This window comes from Pinus tabuliformis, chromosome 7 (assembly GCF_031772625.1).
Source record: "Pinus tabuliformis cultivar Carrire ecotype Pingquan chromosome 7, CPIR1, whole genome shotgun sequence".
In the NCBI taxonomy this organism is placed as follows: Eukaryota; Viridiplantae; Streptophyta; class Pinopsida; order Pinales; family Pinaceae; genus Pinus; species Pinus tabuliformis.
In genome coordinates, this window is record NC_142293.1 from 1238633043 (window position 1) to 1238655095 (window position 22053).

General features: G+C 36.5%; 1 protein-coding gene across 1 annotated transcript; it reads left to right on the plus strand.

Annotated features, from left to right (window-relative positions):
* The first annotated feature begins 14279 nt into the window (after nt 1-14279).
* LOC149251856 (small ribosomal subunit protein uS3x-like) lies at nt 14280-19252 on the plus strand. Its single transcript, XM_089459596.1, has 6 exons — nt 14280-14438; nt 14769-14916; nt 15035-15206; nt 18281-18335; nt 18433-18564; nt 18686-19252. Exons 1-6 carry the CDS (start codon nt 14409-14411, stop codon nt 18848-18850), a joined length of 702 nt encoding a protein of 233 aa, XP_089315722.1. The 5' UTR covers nt 14280-14408; the 3' UTR covers nt 18851-19252.
* The last annotated feature ends 2801 nt before the right edge of the window (nt 19253-22053 follow it).

Below are 22053 nucleotides of genomic sequence, written 5' to 3' on the forward strand. Positions count from 1 at the left end.
GGCACTCCTGCCTTCCTCTCTCAGTAACCTGCAGTGATGAAGAGAATATATGTCAGAAATTAGTACACTTGAAGAGCTAATAAAGGTTATATTCCAGCCCAACGGTCCTGTAAGGTTCAATTGCTACATGTTATGAAGTTGAAGTCTTTTTTGTGTACCGTATCCCTTCATAGACAATTGCTAACTTTAAATACATTATTATTTGTTTATAGTGGTGATATTCAAGAAGTATATGGCCAAATTTTCCTGTTTCTGTAAGGCATCCTTTAAATATCAAGGTTTCCTTCGAAAAAAATATCTTTCCCCTCTTCTTCAATTAACAAAGGCCACGCAACCTCCTCTTCTCATCAAGAATGTGCAATATTTATGTCTTCATCAAATCACACAAGCATCTGTCGGAAGCATACTATTCTTCAGAGATGTAGTTGTGTTCTGCCTTGGCTGGACTGTATCTAGGGTTTCATTCAGTCATCATTTAAAGATGCATTAGTCTCTCGGAGACTGTCGAAATCCAGGATCTCTTCTCCAACTGGGATGTATGCTCAATACTTGCCCATACCTTTGCCATATCTTTTTTAATGTTTTGGGTTTGCTTCCTTCACCCACATGTGCTTGTTCTTGCATGTTTTGATGTTTTTTTGGCATTCTGATGGGGTTCATTTTCACTTCCCTGTGCCAATCATTCTCAGGATGCTATCTATTTCTTTAGGTGGTTGATTACCTCCTCAAAGCACTTCACTAATACAAACTACCCCTGCTTCATGTTGGATGATATCCTTCCTGTCCACACACACAATAAAAACATAATTCTAAAAATGCAAAATGCGGTAGATAAGATGATAATTTTTTTAACAGAAATCTAAATCTAGGTTTTAAATCTCCTCAAGGAAATAAAAGTTCACACCTCATTTGGGTTCATTGTTTCAATATTGCTTCTATGGACCCTTCTAAAGCATCAAGTGCTTCAATCAAAGTGTTGCCAGGCAATGCTTGCTCTTCCATCTTCAAAATCCTTAATCTCTTCTTTATAGCCTCTACCCTTTTGCATACTTGTCATCACATACCCCCTAAAGTGAATAATCTACCTTCCCCTTCTTCATCAACAAAAAACACTCTGCTTCGTCATCCTCTGCAACAAGGCTTTGGTTTCAAGTGGGATTCTGTCCTTTTCATCTTAAGCTCTATTCAGAGTTCTGGCTACCTCTGTACATTTCACCTCTGGCTCATTTTGACTACAAGTTCCTCCGGATTTTCAGGTTTCCTTTCGGATTTATTGCATTGGGAGACTTAAATTTGTAGTGGAAAACCTTCATATAAGTTGGGTCAGGTTTTCAGCATTTTCAAGCCTATTCTCCTTTGTCTGAGCACATCAATTCTGAGATTGTCCTGTATATTTATAATGAAGAGGTCAAGCGAAACTTTCAGGTGCACAAATCATGATCATCAAATTTCTTCACAGAATGATACTATTATGAGGATTCTGCCCCATTTGAATCAAAGGGTGATGCAGTTGGAAATGGAATGTGCTTTCCTAAGAAGCACACAGTAAAGTCAGAATGATATTTCAGGTGCTTCCAATCACATAAACTTGCACTCTGCAGAGATTGGAGAAATCAGGGAAGAAGACACTGTGTGGCAGCTCCTTGAAGCCATGAAAATAGGAGATTTGGAACCAGTGCACTCTACCCAAGAAATGGGAGAAGCTGACAGCTGTAACATCTTTTATTTTTCTAATGTATCTCAAAGTTTTACTAATACTAGCAAGCTATTACAGGATTTATACTTGTGTGAACTGTTGGAAATCTTTGTTAGTAGTCTTTTGTAAGCTGGGAATTTTAGACATGGAGGTCGAATGCCTAGCTTATCTGGAATTTCAAAGAACAATGTACTTCTGCTGTTTAGCTCTCCTACAGCATCTTTTTGATTAATACGAAAGTTTCCTAATTTTGGTTTAAGAAAGAAGAAGGCAACTCTGCTCTGAACAAATTTGTTGCCTCTGACACTAACAATGATGCAACAGCAGTTGTGAAGACCTTGTCAGAGAACTGGTTATCCTTCCTTAAGCAACATTGGTTGGCGATATTTCTCTTTTGAAAGGATATACGCAGATTACATAATTGATTTCGTAAGCCCAAATACAAGGCCTAATTGCTTTTACAATAATTTGAATCTACAATTTCTGGAGTAGTTTTTGGTTGTTCTGAGCTTATCTCTGTTTGCAATTTCATGACTAAGCGTTACTGCTGTCTACAGATACTTGTATGGTGTGATGTTAATAATTATTGCAGACAAGTTGGTTATACTACCAATTGCATTCCTTATTTAACAAGATTTCCCAACATACTTTGAAAAATACAATACATGAATTTAAAATCGGTTTCAAAATTTAAATAACGTTAATGTTTTAGTTGTAGTGTCAACTAGTAATGTAAATGATTTCTTTTAATATTTGCAAATCACAAATTTCGCCACTTTTCATTTACCATGTACAACGTTGTAATTTACTTTTTACTTAAAAAAAAACGTGTTGCCAATAATCTTTTCAATCTATTGACCTTTAAGTATGAACGCATTCTACACTTACTATATTGATATGAATGCTTTGGTTTTGGTTTTGTTCTTTTAATATCAAATGTACTCGTACATGATGCTCAACGTGGTTATTGCCTTCCTCACTACTCAACTTATATATATGCTTGACTATCTATAGAACTCTATTCCTTTTACTATTCCTATCGGCCTCTCTTTGTACCTTTTGGGACAATTGCTAGTTTTATGCTATTTGAGTGGCTGTGCTTTCTTCCACAACCATTCCATTAAAAAATCCAACTTTCTAGTCAAAATGATAAACTATTATGGTTTTCTTTCGAGAAGAATTTGAGTTCGAGTGGCTAATGTTATTTCCGCATGTTTTCTTATGCAAACTCCCGGAAAAACATTATGTGCAAAAATTGAACTTTGTTTATCGACAATTGACTTATTAATTGACATTTTGAGTATAAATTGAGCTTTGTTTATCAACGACTCACTAATTAATTATAGTTTTACCACGTATTTTGGGAAAATTTTGGGGAAAAATTGGTGATTTTTCGTTTATTTTTATTTTCAGCCAATTTTTTTTAATTTATTATTATTTATATTTTCAATTAATATAATTAAAAAATAAAAAATTATAGCTTCTTCTTAATAATTATGCCCTGATTTGCTCACCAGCAAATTTTTTGTTATCATGTAAAATCATAGTATGGGCTTTAATGTTCTCGTCCATGGATACTCTTCAATATTGCGAGGTTTATGGAGCTTCACATCCGGAAAGACTTTATCAAGTTTATATACTTCGGCTTCCTATGCTTTGCCCTCTCTCTTCTATCTAGTGATATGAAGAGTGTAATCTCATAAGTCCTAACAACACAGGTTTGAACATGTCAATGTCAGATCTTATTTTGATGTAAAAAAATAGGTTGAGTTCTTTGCCTGATGCTCTTTTGTCCGAATTTTGATAAAAAGTTTAAATAAAATATTAATATTAAGTAATAAAGAAAATAATAAAATGATTAATATTTAATAATAAAAAATAAAATAAATTGTTATTTAAATATGTATAAGAATAATTTAGTAATAAATAAATTTAATATTTTTAAAATTAATTAATTTTTTTAAATAAATATTTATAATCAAATATTTATATATTAAATAAAAATAGTTCTTTTTTATAAAACAAGATCGATTAAATGATATATTACCAAAAAAGGGTGTAGAGCAACCTCCAATTACATTTAGCTATACTACGATGGTAGACTAAGCAACAAGACGAGAGCGTAGTCCCTTCTCCTGTGCTTAATTTCCAAACTTCATAGATTCTTTTAACTATTCTAGAATACTGCCGGACGTATTGACCTACTAAGAAAACAAATTTACATAACATAAATTCTCATTGGGTTTATGGCTTGTTGACTCAGTGTTCTTGGGTTGCTTTAGTTATGTTGTTGTTGTTGGTTGAGTTTTCTCCTTCACTACTCATAGTGTTGCTCTTGTAGTATTTTATTGCTTCCTTCAGATGTTTGCACTTGGTTTTCAGAGCCTTTATCTCATGTTGTTGCGCTACCATATTTTGCTTCTGAAAGTTATACTCCATTTTCATTTCACTTCTTAGATCTTTGAGAGACTGCTGCAGCCAATGTATCATGACCTTGTTTCCTTTGCATGCTGGGCATGAGTCGTTCCTGGTTGCCTTCTCAATGGGGTTAAACTCCATCTGACTGTTGTTTCCCCTTGCTTTGTTGTAGCTGCCTACGCTCCCTTGATCCATCGTTGCTCCGATTTGGTGGCCTCTGTTCTGAACTTTTTGTGTTGTTGTGGATATTGCCGCTGAGATAGATAATATGAGAGAGGGCCTGCGGTTGTGAAGAGGGGAAAGTAAAATGCAGCAGTGAAACTCTGCGATAAGAGCTGGATGAGGGAAGGTAATGGCTGTAGGAGCAGAGAGCGGATGAGCCACGGACTTATGGGCAGAGCCAAACATAAACAGAGGGTTGGGGGATGAAATGGCTGCCAGCTGAGGCGCGGATGCAGGAGGTCGATGTACAGAGGGCGGAGTTGAGCCGGTTAGAAGGAGAAAAGAAAGCTGAGTGTGCTTTCTATACCACGTGGGAGCCTGCGTGAGGAAGGGGACTGTGCAGAGAGCTGATGCTCTTGCTGACCCAAGAGTTGGGCTTCGAGAATGCTGGCCTGGAGGCACTATGGAGGGTCGATGGCCAGTTACGGGCCTTGAGCAAATACAAACTACACAGCAAATCGTAAATCGCTCTTCTATGCACTCTTTTTTAAAGCGGTCATGCTTCTGCACTGCCAGCTTACCTCCGAATCTGTTGTTGAAACGGTCTCCCCATGCGTTGAAGTTGACAGCTGTCATTTGCGCGCTTTTTCCTTCTCTAGCCTGATTTCCTTATGAGCAGTGCTTTGCTTGCTTATAAACCTTTTGAATTAGATTGCTGTTTCTGACAATGACCGTTTGTTTCTCCTTTTTTCCTCGCTTTTTCCTCTGCTTTTCCATGATTTTCTGAGATTTCTTTAGGCTGTGTGTTTTTTTATTTTCTAAGTTTTTTATTTTTTATTTTTATTTTTTCCATGATTTGTCTTGCTTTGTCCCTTTTTTCCCCAGTACATTAATCTTTTCAAATTCATTTTGATCTTATGGCACAAAGTGATGGTATTCCTCATTGTTTTCCCGAACTCTTCCTTCATTCATCTCCACTGCTTGATTTGCATGGAAATCCGCCTGCTGATTGTGACGCCTCAGTATATGTTTAAAAGTTACACTACTAGAGACTTCTAAATTCCTTCTTATTCTTTTGATAATTCTACTCATAAACTCATTGCTTAGACTTTTGGTTCGAATCATTACCTCAATTATGATGGCTGAATCTCCCAGGATTACTGGATTTTGGATTCCTCTTTTTTTAATTATTTTTGTCCCCATGAACAAGCTATAAGCTTCGACCTTATTATTTGAAATTTGTCCCAATCCCCATTCATATGTGACAATTTTTTTCCCACTTGGATCAAAAATTATCCCGCCTGCTCCTGCCTTTCCAGGATTATTCTTGGAGGCTCCATCAAATTGCAAACAATATTTATTTTGTAGTCTTTTCCAACTTTCATTTTCTTCTTCAGTCATTCTCAATTTCCAATTTTTCCCTCAGCTTTCTTTTCTTTGTCCCTTTTTACCATCGTTGTCTATTATGGCTTTGCTAAGCCATTCTATTTCTTCTTGTTCAAGGATACTATAATCCGCTGGAGCAGTTCCTTTTTCATTGAATATTTCCGAAGTTAATCCCCATGTTTTTTATAATGTTTTTCCAATTCTAGGATTTTGGTTTTTAAAGATGCATTTGTTCCGAGTCAGCCAAATTTGCCAGCATAGGACTGTTGGAATGCATTTCCAGATTCTTATAATTGTGACTTTCTTCTTTGTTGCATATGGGTAGGCTTTCTCTAAAATTTGGAGGAATTCAGGCAATGGTTTACCATAGTCTATATTTACTTCCAACGGGCTCAAGAGTTGCTCCTAGCATTCTCTTAAGAATTTACAGTCCTGAAATAAGTGTTGAATGGTTTCTTTTGCCTGCTGGCATAATGGGCATCTTGATGGCCCATCGAATCCTCTTTTTTTAAGGTTTTCATCAGTCAGGATCTTTCCTTTTAATAGCGTCCAAATGAAATTTTTTATCTTAGGCAAACTTTCATATTTCCATGCTATTTTCCATGGTTCCCAATCTTGCTGATTGGTTTGATCTTGGAGAATTTTATATCCAGTTTTGACTGTATATTGCCCATTACTTGGGTCCCAAAGGTAATTGTCTTCCTCATCACGATGAATTGGTGCTGCCCCCTTTAGATGCTGCTTGATTTTGTTCCATTGTCCTTCCATGTTTGTTGGGATTGCTGGCCTTTTCCATTCCTTCCATTCCTTCTGATTCCACAGGGAGATTGAATGTAAGGTATTAAAGCCTTTCCCTCTCATCCACTCTTGAATGCCATCCATTTCCGAGTGATCCTGTAATGGGTCTTTTCCCATGATTCTGTCTTCCCATATCGAGATTTTTTGTCCATTCCCTGGAGTTTTGGAAATGTGGCTGCCCATTATTGGAATGACTCTTTTGACTAGCTTCCATACTTGGGTGCTTTGTCTTATTGGGATGTTTCCATTCAGTAGATTCTCCTTGGAACCATTTAGATATTTGTTTATGAGGGCTTTTTTCCACCAGCTCTCGTTACCTGTTATGAGTCTCCAAACAATTTTCATTCCCAGGGCTGCATTCAAGAGCCCAGGTAGCCGAATGGACAACCTCCTTGTTCATATGGTAGCACTACTTGTTCCCATATCACCAAACTAAAGTTTTTGCTTTCCTGCTTCCCTCCCTACTAGAGAAAACTTCTTAGAATTAATTCCATCTGCTTGTGGGCACTTTCTGGTGCCATGATTAGAGAATATTGATATATCGGTAATGCAGCAAGGAGAGACTTAATTAATAACACCCTTCTAGCCATATTTAACCACATCATTCCCCAATTCTTTATCCTGTCTTGCATTTTCCCAATTTGTTTTGTCCATATTTCTGCCTTCATGCTCTCCTTTGATATTGGTAATCCCAGATAGAGGAAGTGATTCCAATTTTCTTGTGCTGGGATTTCCATGATTTGGGAAATTCTTTCCACAATTCTTGGTGGAATGTTCCACCCATAGATCTTGCATTTTTTATTATTCAAAATTCCACTTGACACCTGTAGAAATGCATCCATTATTTTTTTGAATCTTCTTGCTATTATTGTTGATGCTCCTCCCATCAACAATTTATCATCTGCAAACAAGGAGTGATTTATGGTCTTTATTCCTTTTGTTATTCTCAATCCTGTGATAGCTCTTTCTTTCCTCTGAGTTTCCAATGCTCTACTAAGAGTTTTTGCCATTATTATATAGAGAAATGGTGATAGAGGGCAGCCTTGCCTGAGGCCTCTTGTGCTTTGAAAAAATTCATTGGGTCTTCCATTGATGAGGGGGACTATACAGGGAGTGGATATGCATTCTTGTATCACTTCTATTATTTCTTTTGAGAAGCCCAGTTTATGAAGTATAGCCATTAGATATGGGTGGCTGACTCTATCAAAAGCGTTTTCCATATCTAGTTTGATTATCATACCTTTTTCTTGCTTTAAGATACTGGAGTGGACAACTTCCTGAACTATGATGACATTGTCAATGATTTGTCTGTTTGGTACAAACCCTCCTTGGTTTTCTGAGATGATTAAGTGCAACACTTTCTTTATTCTGTTTGTCACTATTTTTGTTATTATCTTATAGGAGGAATTGCACATAGAAATGGGTCGGAACCTATTGAAGGTGGATGGGTTTGCTTCCTTTGGAACCAAAGCAAGATAGGAAGATCTTGTGTGGCCTCCCATTTTTTTTTAAACATTCTTTGTCATTCTTAAGAAATCATTTCTAATTGTATGCCAATGACTTCTGTAGAAGGCTATTGTGAATCCATCTAGCCTGGGCGCTTTGTCCGGATGCAGGCTCCAAATGGCCACCACAATTTTTTCTTCTATGAGGTCCTTACACATGTCTTTGTTTTGTTCTTTTTTGATTTTCTTCTTTGTATGCTGCAAAATTTCTTCATATTTAGCCGTTTCCTCTGTTGCTGACAGTAAGTTTTTGAAGTGCTTGTGGGTTGCTTTTTTTATTTCTTCCGCTCCTTTAATTTCTTGATTTTCCACTTGTATTTTTTCTATTTGGTTTCTAGCTCTTCTGATTTTCATACTGTTGTGAAAAAAAGACGTATTCTTGTCCCCTGCCTTGAGCCAGAGGATTCTAGATTTCAGTCTTGCCTCTTCCTCCTCTTTCCTGTTTTCCCTGTATATCTCCCAGAAAATTTCTTTCTCTTTAAGGTAGTCTTGCTTGCTTTCTTCTTTACATTCTTTTTCAGCCTGCATGTTGTCCATTTTCTGTTGTAGCTCCTTTTTTTTTTCTTTTTTTTTAAACCTTGCCCATTCCTTTAGCTTGGTTCTTACATTTTTTAATTTTGTCTCCCATATGTACTGTGGTGAGCCTAATATTCTTGGTGCCCATGCTGCTTTAACTAATTCGTTGATTTCTGTGCTGCTGTCCCAGATTGAGTTGTACCTGAATGGGAGTGGGCCTTGGTTTTCCATTTTGCCCATTGCTATTACAACCGGCTTATGATCAGAAGTTGTGGTGTGAATGATTTTGGATTTGATAGAGTTGTACATTGCTGCTATGTTGTCTTGGATCAGGATTCTGTCCAGTCTTTCTTTTATGTTACTTTTACCCACTCTCTTGTTATTCCAGGTATATTTTCCATTGTTTGGAGGAATATCCAGAAGGCTATACTGTTCCATTATTTCTTCTAAAGAGTTCCTGGATGGATCCGCTTGATAGTTTCCTCCAAACTTTTCCTCTATACTTCTAACTAGATTTAAATCTCCTCCTAAAATTATTTTTCCAACTTGTGTTTCTTGTAATACTTCCTTAATTGTTGCCCAACACTGTTCTTTCTCCTTATAGTGGTTGGGGGCATATATATTTATCACCCTGTATTTCTCTTCTGTGTTGATCCTCCTAAGATCCATTAAAATCCAGTGTTGCCCTGTTTTTTCCCCATTAATTCCCACCTTCCTTTTTTCCAGATTGTGCATATGCCTCCTGATGCTCCAGTTGCCTGGATTGCTTCCCCTTCATATTGCCTGAACTTTTTTTTAAGATTTTTCGATTCTTGGTTGTTTACTTTTGTCTCCTAGATCATAAGGATATCTGGGTTCTCTTTTGTCAAAATGTCTCTTGTTGCATTTTCCTTAACAGGTGTCCCCATTCCTCTGCAGTTCCAGGAGACTATTATCATTATTTACTTGTTGGGTGGTGCATGGCTCCTTTCCCCTTATGCTGGCTTTTCTCCATATTTTATGTACTTTTCCCTAGATAAGTGTCCATGGGTTGTTGCATTCCTAGGGCCATTTCTTTTGCTGCTGCTTCATCCCTTAATTCTTTATTTGTCTTTCTTTCAATTTTGTTTGGTTTTCTGCATTTGGGAATGCTTCTTTAGCTTGTTTTATGGTTAATATACTGTCTACTGAGGGAGGGGGAGAGAGGTGAATTGAATCTTTGGGGGAGAGGGGGGACCGCTAAGTGATTAGAGAGTGTGGGGTTCTAGATCTAGATTTTTCTCCAGGGGATGGGGGATCTGATGTGAGCAGAGGATCAAAGGGGTTATGACTAACTAAGTTTGCTTTTTGCGAGAGGGAGTGAGCTTCAACAAATTGCGTGGGCTGAGAGGAGTGTTGGACTGGTTGTTTGTTGGCTATCTTCTTTCGTTTGACCTGTTCCCATTTATTTTCCAGATCCTCAATCTTTTCACTTTCATTTGTAAAATGACTGTACATCTATTTGTAAAATGACCGTATTCATGACATACCTTGCATTTGAAGGGGATTTGCTCATAGTCCAGCTGTTGTATGTGTGTCCACTGATCCGCTTTTATTTTGATAGCTTTTGGGAGATCTTTGCCTAGATCCACTTCCACGCAGATTCGGGCACATGCATGCATGTTTTCTTTAGGGTCGCATCTGTTTATGTATTTCCCAACTACGTTTCCTATTGTTTTAACTGAATCATCTCCCCAGCAGTGGAGAGGCAGATGTGGCAATCTTACCCATACTGGAACAGCATTTGGGACATCCATTTCTGGTGTCCATTTGTTTAAATACAGTCCACTTGTATCTGTAAAATATGGACCGTTCTTGAATATCAGATCACGGTCCTCTTTGGTTTCAAAGTGGAAGGTGTAGTAACCTCTACCACAGAATCTGATTGAGATCTTCCCAGATATTGATGCAGTGTAGTTTCTTTCTACCCACTTTTGCACAGTCTTGGGTGATGGCCACAACCTAGTAAATTGCCCTACTAACCCTTGTTCTGCCAGGGAGAGTGTTGCTTTTCTTGGGAGTGCTGGAGGGAGAGATATTTTTGGTATTTCTTCCATTCTTTTAACAAACTTTGAAACTGACGGTCTGTTCTTTGTTGGACCCATTGCAGAGATGAGGGAAGCAAAAGCTTTTTCTGTTACTTCTGATTCTTGCTGGTGATCTGTGTGATGATGATCTTCATCTTCCGTTGGATCCATATTTCTCAAACCCCAGTAGCAGGAGGCCGCTGAGGGCCAATACGATCTGGGGCAGTATCTGCCTGTCGAATGCTGCAGCTGTGATCTCGCCTTCCTCTTTCTGCCGTTCTGACCTCAGCAGCAAGGGCCACTGAGGCGCAGCGAATGCTGCTTCGCGCTGGGAGCTGCAGCAGCAGCTAGGGCTGCATGCTATCCGCAATTTTTAATTTTAATAATTTTTTGATTTTTTTTTTAAATAAATTTTATAAAAATATAACTTTTATAAATTTTAAACTTAATTTTATATAAATGATAGTTGTTTAGTTAAAATTAAAATTAGTAATTTTTAATCTTAACAATTTTTTGATTTTTTTTATAGAATTTTTTTTAATAAAAATATAAATTTTATAAATTTTAAACTTAATTTTATATAGATAATAGTTGTTTCGTTAAAATTAAAATCAGTGATTTTAATTTTAATAATTTTTTGATTTTTTAAAAATAATTTTTAATAAAAATATAACTTTTATAAATTTAAATTTAATTTTATATAGATGATAGTTGTTTAGTTAAAATTAATGTAAAAATAAAAATTTATTATTTAATTGTAATGTAAGAATTGTTAAAATAATATCACAATAAAAATGTTTTATGGTGATGATGGTTGTTAACGTCCACTGAGACCAAACTTTGGTCTATCGGACCTAAAGAAACGGATTATTTAGTTTGATTTAAGATTTTATCCCTATGCTCAAAAGGCTTGGAAAGAAGCCTCCCGAGCTCACTGTAATTTTGACAACGTAAAAGACTAGGAAGGTCAGTATTGCAACAAAGATTTTGAAACTGAGATCTAATGTGGTTGTACACGGGGCACTCTAAGAGGAAGTGATTTTCATCCTCAATGTTCGTATTCTCACAGAGATGGCAGAACCTTTCCATCCATGGTATTTTAGGAACTGCCCAATGACCTGTTTCACTATGGAGCTCATGAGAGTTCGTTCTAATCTTGGCTATATTAATTTTCTTCTTTGAGCTAGTTAAAACAGAGAGATACTTTTGATCTTCTAGGGTGGGGTTGATGACCTCCTTATAATATCTTAATTTTCTTTTAGCTACCAAATCTTTCTCACACCACATTTTTGCTTTGAACTTAGAAGTAACAATATTTTTAATGTTATTAATGTTTTGCAATGCAACATTCTCGTCAATCTCCTAATGGTTTAACCAGGCCCTGGCGTCTTTATAGCAACCTCGTTTGAGCCTTGGGTGGTTTTGGCTGGAATTTAGAGCTAGCTTGGGAAGTCTATGGTCTCCTATGTTATTGAGTTTGTGCTTGTACAACAGAAGCCTAATCATAGCTAGGCTCTTGATAGGGGAAAGTCCCACTTCTATAAGGAGAATAGGATAGGGTGTGTTGCTTTTAATTTTGAGGTTATACGTTATAAAACGCTTCTGGATTTGCTCAATCTTTCTCTAGGATTCTCTAGAGATGCTACAACCCCAAACCTCACATCCATATAAGATAACCGGAGTGACTAAAGTTTCAAAGAGGAACTTCTTTCTATCCCACATTATGAGGTTTGTCGTTTTACAATTATTTTCAAGACCAAAATAAGCTTTCCATCCCCCATTAATCCTTTTCTCAATGCTATAGTTCCAGTTGAGCTTGTGATGAATATCAATTCCTAGGTACTTGTAGGAAGACACTTCCTCCAAGTTACTATTGTCATACATAAAATTAGCATAAGTGTCCTTCTTGGATTTGATAATCATAACTTTTGTTTTGTCAGTGTTAACAATCATACCCATGGTAGAGCAGAAATCCTTAAGACGTATAAGTTGCTTATCAAGATTAGATGGGCACCTTGCGAGAAGAACAATATCGTCAGCATAGAGAAGAAAGATGATGACTATCCTAGCTAAGATCGTGCCAGCACATCCTGCTTCCTCTAAACAGCCTTCTAGCTTGTCGATGTAAATGCCAAATAAGGGAGAGGGGGCAACCTTGTTTATATTATTGTATTGAAAAATATGATGTAAAATTATGTTTTATATATCAAATTATAGTTAGATTTTTTATTCAATTCTCTTTGAAGTTGTTCTCTGAGTTGTATTGATCTAACTATTGACTGGTGAAAGCAATGGTGTAAAATTTGATCCATTTTGTCTTCACAATTTGCTCTACTCAACATGGCAACATAATAAACCAACAATCCCTCAATACTCAACGAATTACTTTTGTGGTTATTTAGTGATTTACCTGCATGGTTTTCCATTAGTGATCTTACTCTAAGCACAACCAAATGTTGCAGGGACAAATTTCCATCAACAAGTAAACAACCATTGAATTAGAAGGTTGTTCTTCTTAATAGAGTTTTCTCAATTTTTTTTCAAATAATCTTTTATCTAATATTTATTCTATTATAAATAAGAGTTTTTTGTATTTACTAATTTGTTTTTTCAAGATGATGTTCCCAAATCTTCTATTCCTTCGTTGTATCTTTGTACCTCTAAGAACAGTGGCTAATTTTATAACTTTATAATTGCACAAGGTTTCCTTATAACACCTATCACTTATAATTGACTACATGATAAGATGTATTTACACATATTTCTTATAATTGATTTCACACTTAATTTTAATTTTAGGTAGTATTTTTGTTATTATCTTTGACAAACTTTATACTTTCTATTAAACACATTGACACTTAATCTTAAAACTACATTCTACTCTCCTTTTACAATATATATCTACTCTTTATTCTTTTAGATTTCACTTCCCAAAACATGTCAACATTAACCCATTATCCTAAAACTACACTCTACTCTCTTTTTTACAATATATATCTACTCACTATTCTTTTGGGTTTCTCAACATTAACCCATTATGCCTTAACAAAACACTAAATCACCGTCTATCCAAAACCTGATCACATTAACCTATTATCCTAAAAACTAAACTCTACTCTCGTCCTTTTACAATATATATCTACTCTCTATTCTTTTCGGTTTCTCCTTCGCCTATCACCTGCTTCGGGTGTATGCTAGTATAGCACCCACTCTCAAACACAAATACATAATGGCCTTGTCTAACGAGGTGGAGAAATTGCCTAGACGACCAAAAGTGGCTCGAAGCTGGGCAAAAACACAAATACATAATGGCATCGTCTAACGAGACGGAGAAATTGCCCGAACGACCAAAAGTGGCCGGACGCTCGACAATAAAATTTCAAAAATCTTGTACAGGTAATGTTTGAATTCTGTTTTTGATGATGGAAATGGGTTCAACACCATCAAAAACGTCTAAAACACCTAAAATTTTGAAGTTTAACAACTACAACTTAAATTTACAAAAATTTCTCCATACCAAAATTTCCATAACTTTTCAGGCCACTACTCCGCCACGTTGGACTACACGATACATAATCCCATATATCTACAAACAACTTCGTTGGACTACACGATACATAATCCCATATATCTACAAACAACTTCGCCACGCATATATCACTTAATTTAATTATATTATTTATCTAATTTCCTTAATTGATTATGTTAGGCGCGGACCTGAAAATTTCCTAAAATTCCATTTGATTTTTTCTAGGGTTTGTTCCTCGTAGTGAACCCTTTCGCTATTAGCGTCGAAGGGCTGAACTTTTGGAGGGCATTGAAGGCCGCGAAGGAGGAGGGAGTTCAAGAGAAGTTGGTCGGCACCTCTGACAAGCAGCAACAATGGCGAAACAGATGAGCAAGAAGCGAAAGGTGAGAAGTTTTAGTCGTTTGGAATGTGTTTTCGTGCCAAAATTACAACAATTTATGTGCACAAAATGTATTGATGGTTAGAGTGCGTAATTCATCCATCTACCCTGTCAAAACATGTTCAATTTTTCTTAGTAGATGAAGAGGTCTGTATATATGAAACGTTTTCCCTGTCATCGATTTTATTTATTTGATGAGAGAGATTTCGCCGAAAGCAGGGTTTTGTATTTCCATCTGAATAGATATACGGTTACCAGGGTTTTCATGTTGGAAATATGCATTTAAGGGATGAGAGAGAGCCTGATCTAATGTGTAACTATTTTATCTTTATAGTTTGTCGCGGATGGTGTTTTTTTTGCTGAGTTGAACGAAGTCCTTACTCGCGAGCTTGCGGAGGATGGATACTCTGGCGTGGAGGTCCGCGTGACTCCTATGCGGACGGAGATCATCATTCGGGCGACTCGTACCCAGAACGTTCTTGGTATGTTTGTATTCTGTATCCTTATATCTACTTTTTCAGAGTTTTGATTTTTTGGATTGGAGAATGTTGATAAGGTTTATCAGTGGTTTTTAACTTTTTGGGGTTTGAAATTTATCAGGCGAGAAAGGGAGGAGAATCAGGGAGTTGACATCCGTTGTTCAGAAAAGATTCAATTTTCCGGAGGGCACTGTCGAGCTTTACGCCGAGAAGGTGAACAACAGAGGGCTTTGTGCAATTGCTCAAGCTGAATCTTTGCGCTACAAGCTGCTTGGAGGTCTTGCAGTTCGAAGGTATGTACATTCTTTGATGCAGGGTTAGGGTTGGGTGGCACAGTTGCAGTTAATTTGAGTTAAAATTTGAAGCATTTATTCGTAAATAAATTCTGAGTCTAGTTTTAGTAAGATGGTGCAACTTCTGTATGTTTCAAGCTGCGTGAAGACCAATTTTATAAAGATAATTAATGGGGCAGCTGATTTCAATTCAATTTATAACTTTTGCAGTAATAACTACTGTGAAGGGAACAGTAGGGTTAGGGCTGGTTCCTATTGCCAGGTTAATTAAGATAGAAGATGAATTGGCGTTGCATTGTATCTTGTTAATGTTTTTTCTTGATACACAACGTTTACAGAATTTTGTTAAATCGTGCATCTGCCATATCGCCAAATAAATTCTTATCTATATATCACTGAATTATTCTGCAGTAAGAGGTAGTTTAAATGTCATTTCGTAGACTCTGCCTGCTGTTTTCATATTAGTAGACTTCTCCTGTTAAGATAGTTGAGAAGAAAAGGGGTATTGGTTGTGGTATACAGCAAAGCCAATTTGGTATTTTCTGTTAGGCTTGGAACTTTACAGGGAAATGCCTTCTGCTAGACGAATTACTCGATGCCCATAATTTGGAGCGATCTTTCCAGGAAAAAATGCATAATTTTGATCCTGCTTCTTTTAAAACTCATTTAAGATTCCCTGCAATAAGAACAAGAAGCTTGGCTATAACTTTGAGAGTCCCGGCTCTTATGCAGTACACGTTTTTCTGACAGTAAAATGCCCAATAATAGAGAATCTTGATGGTGCCAATTTGTTTGAGTACATAATTTTGATAGCAAAATGCCTATATGTTGGTCAGCTGACAAATTCACTCGCCATTACTTTATTTTTGATTCTTTTCCAGGTAATACAATGGTAAGCATGTCATAAAATAAGATTTTAGCCTGGGTGGGGGAGGGGGGGCATCTTTTCCTTTCAGTCACTCGAGCTACACCTAGTTGATCTACTGTTACTTATCTCAGGGGATATACAAGTAAACTATTCTGAACAGACATTTGAGATTCTAATCTTACTCTGAGAGTGTTTAAGACCAAAGTCAAGCACCAGGCCCAGCCATGGGGTCATTGATGACTTTCTCATCTCCTGTGCAAATAGCCTTGTCAACAATCTTGTCTGGAGGTGTGCCTAACTTACACTGCAATCCGTTAGTGGTTTTTTTGATCAGGTACCATTACTCGTGAACTCCTTGCTTCATAGCAGAAGCAACGTGTAAATGTTCCCCAACAATCTTTAGCTTCTAGACTGCCATCCTTCTAAATTACTGCTCTACCTGTTTCTTGAGTGTGTCTGCAGAACCGTTCAATTTTAAAACAGATATTGGCCTTGCTATTCTTAGAGGGTTAGGATAGATTAGCTTTCTCTTCTGCTACTTCTCTTGCTTCTTTCTGGCTACTCAATATGTTCCTCTGATGAAATCTTTCCACAACCAGGATGTCTTAATCTCATAGAAGAATTCACTCTCTCCTCATTACTCCTCTCTTCCTACTACTCCTTCCCTTCTTACAAGTGCAACATTGCTTTGGGCCTCTATACTACAACCTTTGCAAATTTCTAAATTTCACCAATAAGACTTTTCTACACGCTGGTGTGCCATTGTCTGGTTTTCTTTTTGTGCTATCACCATAATTTGTTCATCCTAACAGTTTTTTTCCCAACTTTTACAGAATTTATTTTGATATTCTGCCCATCTTGGAATAGACTATAATTATTACTTACCTTTGAAAGTTTTCCCTTCAATTTGACACCATCCCGCAAATTGTCGATGGATTAATCATAAAGTAAATATATAAACCAATGCCTTGACATAAATTTTTTGTTAATGCTCATTCTTGTCAAATAAGGCCTTTGAGGCTTTGATCCTTAATCTCTCCAGCTCCTTGCTTCATAGCAGAGGCAGCAGCATAAATATTCCAATGAATTCTAAATTGCCAACTGTCTTGAGTTTCTAATCTAGGTTATCATACTCTTGAATTACTGCTTTGCCTGTCGCTTTAGGGCATCTGTAGTTTCATTCATTTTGAAGACATATCCTTTCTTTTTTAATTCTTATTGGTGGTGGGTACATGAGCTATCCCTCATACCTCTGTGCTGCTTCATGGCCCCCCCAATTGTTTATTCTCTCCCAAAATGGTTTATTCTCTCCCAAAAGCTTTATAGAATCAGGATGTCTCAACCATGTAGCAGAATGATTTATTTTTCTACTAATCCTTCCCTTCTAGAACTGCAACTTTGCTTTGGGCCTCTATACTTCATTGCTGTTCTACCTCTGCCAACTTGTAAGCCTTGCTGATAAGACCTCTCCATGTTTACGTTGGCTTGGGTTCACAATAAAATTAAAATTTCTCATCCTAGTAATTACATTTGGAGAAATCATTAAAGATCTACTTCCTCGGATGACCATAACTGGCACTTGCCTCTAGAAGTCTCTTCCTTCAATGCGATGCCATCTTCCAAATGCCCTTATATTAAGGATGAAATATATCCATATACCAATGCATCATTTAATTATTTTGCTCAGTGCAAGTTAGTAAATTTCTTATCCTAGTAATTACATTTGGAGAAATCATTAAAGATCTACTTCCTCGGATGACCATAACTGGCACTTGCCTCTATAAGTCTCTTCCTTCAATGCGATGCCATCTTCCAAATGCCCTTATATTAAGGATGAAATATATCCATATACCAATGCATCATTTCATTATTTTGCTCATGTTCTTTTGTTGCCAAATACGGCCTGAGTGTTTGCTCTCATTCTCCCACCTTTTTGATTCAAAGACAGTCTGTTCATTTATACTTTAGGCCCTTCATCAGTTGCCTATGTTAGCCACTAAATCCAGTACTTGGTCAGCTTCTTTTACAACACATCAAAACTGTTTTTGGCAACCTCTCTATCCATTACCAGGCTCCTTAAAGATGCCATTGGATTTTTATCTCACGGGCAAGAACGATATGAATTGTTTGGAGCCTTCACCATAGATTTCTTTAGCCTATTTGTTTGACAAATGATTCCCTCTTTTCTGGTCTCTCTGTGATGCAGAGCTTGCTATGGAGTGCTGCGGTTTATCATGGAAAGTGGTGCTAAGGGTTGTGAAGTAAGAAACCTTTTAGCTTCCTATTGCTGATTGCTTCAACTAGCAACTATTTTTTTATGTGTTTAGCAAGCTTATCTAACGGGATGCTGTTTTACAGGTTATTGTTAGTGGCAAACTTAGGGCACAGCGTGCTAAGTCAATGAAATTCAAGGATGGCTATATGATTTCTTCTGGTCAACCTGTTAATGAATACATTGATCGGGCAGTTAGGCACGTTTTGTTGAGACAGGTGGATGCATATTTATTTGTTTTGTTTATTGAAGTCTATAAAGTTTACAAATGTCTTTTTATAATATGAAGACTCATTTTATTGTGTGAAGTAGTTGTCTAATGCTAGGCATAATCTGCAGGGTGTTCTTGGAATTAAAGTGAAGATCATGTTGGATTGGGATCCTAAGGGCAAGCAAGGGCCAACAAAACCATTGCCTGACTTGGTTACCATCCACACTCCCAAGGATGAGGAAGATTTCTCTTCCAAGCCAATCATTGGGAATGAAGTTGAAATATTGACTTAGGCTTTGCAGCGGTCCTCTGCTTTTTTTAGATAAAACAAAATGGGGAAGTTACTATGTCTTTTCCCAGCAGTGTTGTTGGTAAAGATATCGTGAGATCATTAGGAGGTATAGTTGTTTAGCTTAGAATGTTAACTTGAAGTACTCGATTATGCGGAATCTTTGAGCTTTTTTAATTCATCTTTAGTTTAGAATACCAGTTTTGCAAAAAATTCACAGTATCAACCTTTTTTGAGATTGTTTTTGGTTTGTGTAAGTGGCTGGGATTCATCGTTGCCCCAAAATTGTATTCCAGTAATTATTTATCTTATGTAAGCCCCAAAATTGTATTCCAGTAATTATTTATCTTATGCAACTGTTGGTAGCAATAAGAATCTAAACACAGTATAGTGTGATTCTAGTTAATTTCAGTATTTGGTAGGAAAATATTATAGGTGTTGCACCCTCTCGTCCTTGAATCATTCTCCGATGTTGTCCTATGAAATTATCATATTATCATTTTGAGGGTGATCTTATTTGTCCTGCTTTGTTATTGTCGTTCTGATGTGAGGTTTGAGTTTTAAAATAACAATTTATGTTTTCAAAAGGTGAATTTAAATAGTTGGATTCTTAAGATTTGTATAATGCCAGGATGTACTTGAACCACCTGTTTTAAGTAATAGTTTATTTTTTCCACCTATCCATGAATAACTGAAAATGCTAACCTCGTTTTAGACAAGGATTTTTAACATCCTCGGGTAAACTTTATCTATGCCATGAACATCATAATCTTATTTAAACTTGAGAATGTTTAGACTGGTGACCGAGGGTGGATCCTCTATGAATCTCAATCTAATAAGTGGCGTGAACATTAAATGTAATGGGAAACAAAGATAGCAGAGGAATATGAAAGTTTTGCAGCCGGATGTTTTATGAAGATGAATGCGTGTATCTTGGGTATTGTAGATAAGGGAAATATTATCACCCACCCATAGGGTGATTTGTTGAGGAAGACACGTTGCAGTCGTTTTAAAGTTATATATCTAAGCTTTGATAGGATGGTCATATTACAGATATTCTTACGGTTCTGTAACTAGGATGTGATAGGATAGTGTCATTCGATAGTCATGTTTTTGAGCCGTGATGTATTTACAGGTTCAGTGTGTCAATATGACATCACGAAATGCTAATAGTGTTATCCCGCATAGATCCTTTGACCTTCAGAGGCCTTCACACTGAGGTCAATCAGATCTCTTCATCTTACAAACATCATTTGAAAATCCAGGGTTTAAGAGATGAGTTCGATGAGATATTGTATCTTATAAACAGCCTTTTGAGTCTTGATGTATTTACAGGGTCAGTATGATATCATCTTACGGACATTATTTGAGGGTTTCATAGCCCTTGTCAATATGACATCATGAAATGATATAGTGTCATCCCGCATAGATCCTTTGACCTTCAAACTTCAAAGGCCTTGCACTGAGGTCAGTCAGATATCTTCATCTTACAAACATCATTTGAAAATCCAGGGTTTAAGAGAGGAGTTCAATAAGATATTGTATCTTATAAACATCCTTTGGAAAGCTCAAGGGCTCTAATTGGAGGGGTCATGCGGAGGTGTATGACGATATTGCAACAAGACATTTCGTGAAGACGAATGTCACGAAATAGAGTGGCTAGAGCATTAGATCTAGGAAATGTGTTTGCTTCTCATGTCCGGAGGAAGGATATGAGATCACTATTGATGGTTGTGTAGGGGTAGAAAAGCCAAGACTATCATTTTTGTTTTGGGATTAAAGATAATGGAAGCAAAATATTATAACAGGACATTTTGTGAAAAAGAATGTCATGATAGAGGGAGTGGTTAGTGTATTCTAGATCTAGAAAATGTGCTTCGTCCTCAAGTCTGGAGGAAGGATATGAGATCAATATTGATTGTGGCAGTAGGTTGCCTTTTCTTTTGCATGGTTAGAAGAATCAAGAATAACATCATTGTTTTGGGGTTAAAGATAATGGAAACAAAGGTGGCGTAGGGTAGGGGTAGGGGTAGGGGTAGGGGTAGGGGTAGGCTTGTTTTGGGATTAAGGATAGTGGAAACAAAGGTGTGGGGTAGGGGTAGGGGTAGGGGTAGGTTTTTCTTTTACTTGGTTAGAAGAATCAAGAATATCAGCATTGTTTTGGTATTAAAGATGATGGAAACAAAATATTGCAACAGAACAGTTTTTGAAGAAGAATGTTACGAGAGTGGTGAAAGTATCATGGGTCTTTTAGATCTAGGAAATGTGTGTGCTTCCAAGTCTAGAGGTAGGATATGATATTAATATTGCTGGTTGGGTGGGCTTTTATTTTGCATGGTTAGAAAAATTAAGAATGTTGTCATTGTTTTGGGATTAATGATGATAGTGGAAACAAAATAATGTGCAAGTTACCCAAGTCTGTAGGAAGGATATGATATCAATTGTTCGTTGGACAGGCTTTTCTTTTGCATGGTTGGAAGAATCAAGAAAATCATTATTGTTTTGGGATTATTAAAAATAGTGGGAGCAAATTTGCGTAGAGTTACGGATCATAGTGATTCCTCATACGGAGGGTTTTGTGAGAGATGAATGGAATAAATCACCTAGTCTCAACCTTTGGCATGGTTTGAATGAGTAGCATTATTGTTTTTTGGTTTTTGCTGGGTAGATTAAGAATCTTTATATAACGGTCTTGTTAAGCAATTTACTGCATGGAAAAAGTGAGGAGGTTTTCTAATTTCACAACTCCCTTTTGAAGGGATTATACTATTAGTCGTTAGTTCATTCCTGTAATGCATGCAATTACAAGGTTGATTTAAATTCAAATTTTTGGTCTCATATTAATTCATTCATGTATTGCATGCAAGGTTGATTTAAGTTTAAGTTTAATGTAAAATAAGTTAAATGTAAAACATATGTAGAATAAGAATCTAAAACAAGATAAAAAGTAACCAATGTAAATTTATCTGAACTCTTTGCATTTAAAATCTTTAAAATCTCTTTAGATGTTTGTGTTGATTTTTAATATTGGATGATATTGGTTTGGAGGATATTTAAATCTCTTTAGATGTTTATGTTGATATTTAATATTGGATGATATTGTAATGTTATTGGTTTGAAGGATATTTTATGTCTCACTAGTGAAGAGAATGTACTAGCCATCACGTTGATTCAAATTTAAATTTTATTTAGAACTAATAAAATAAA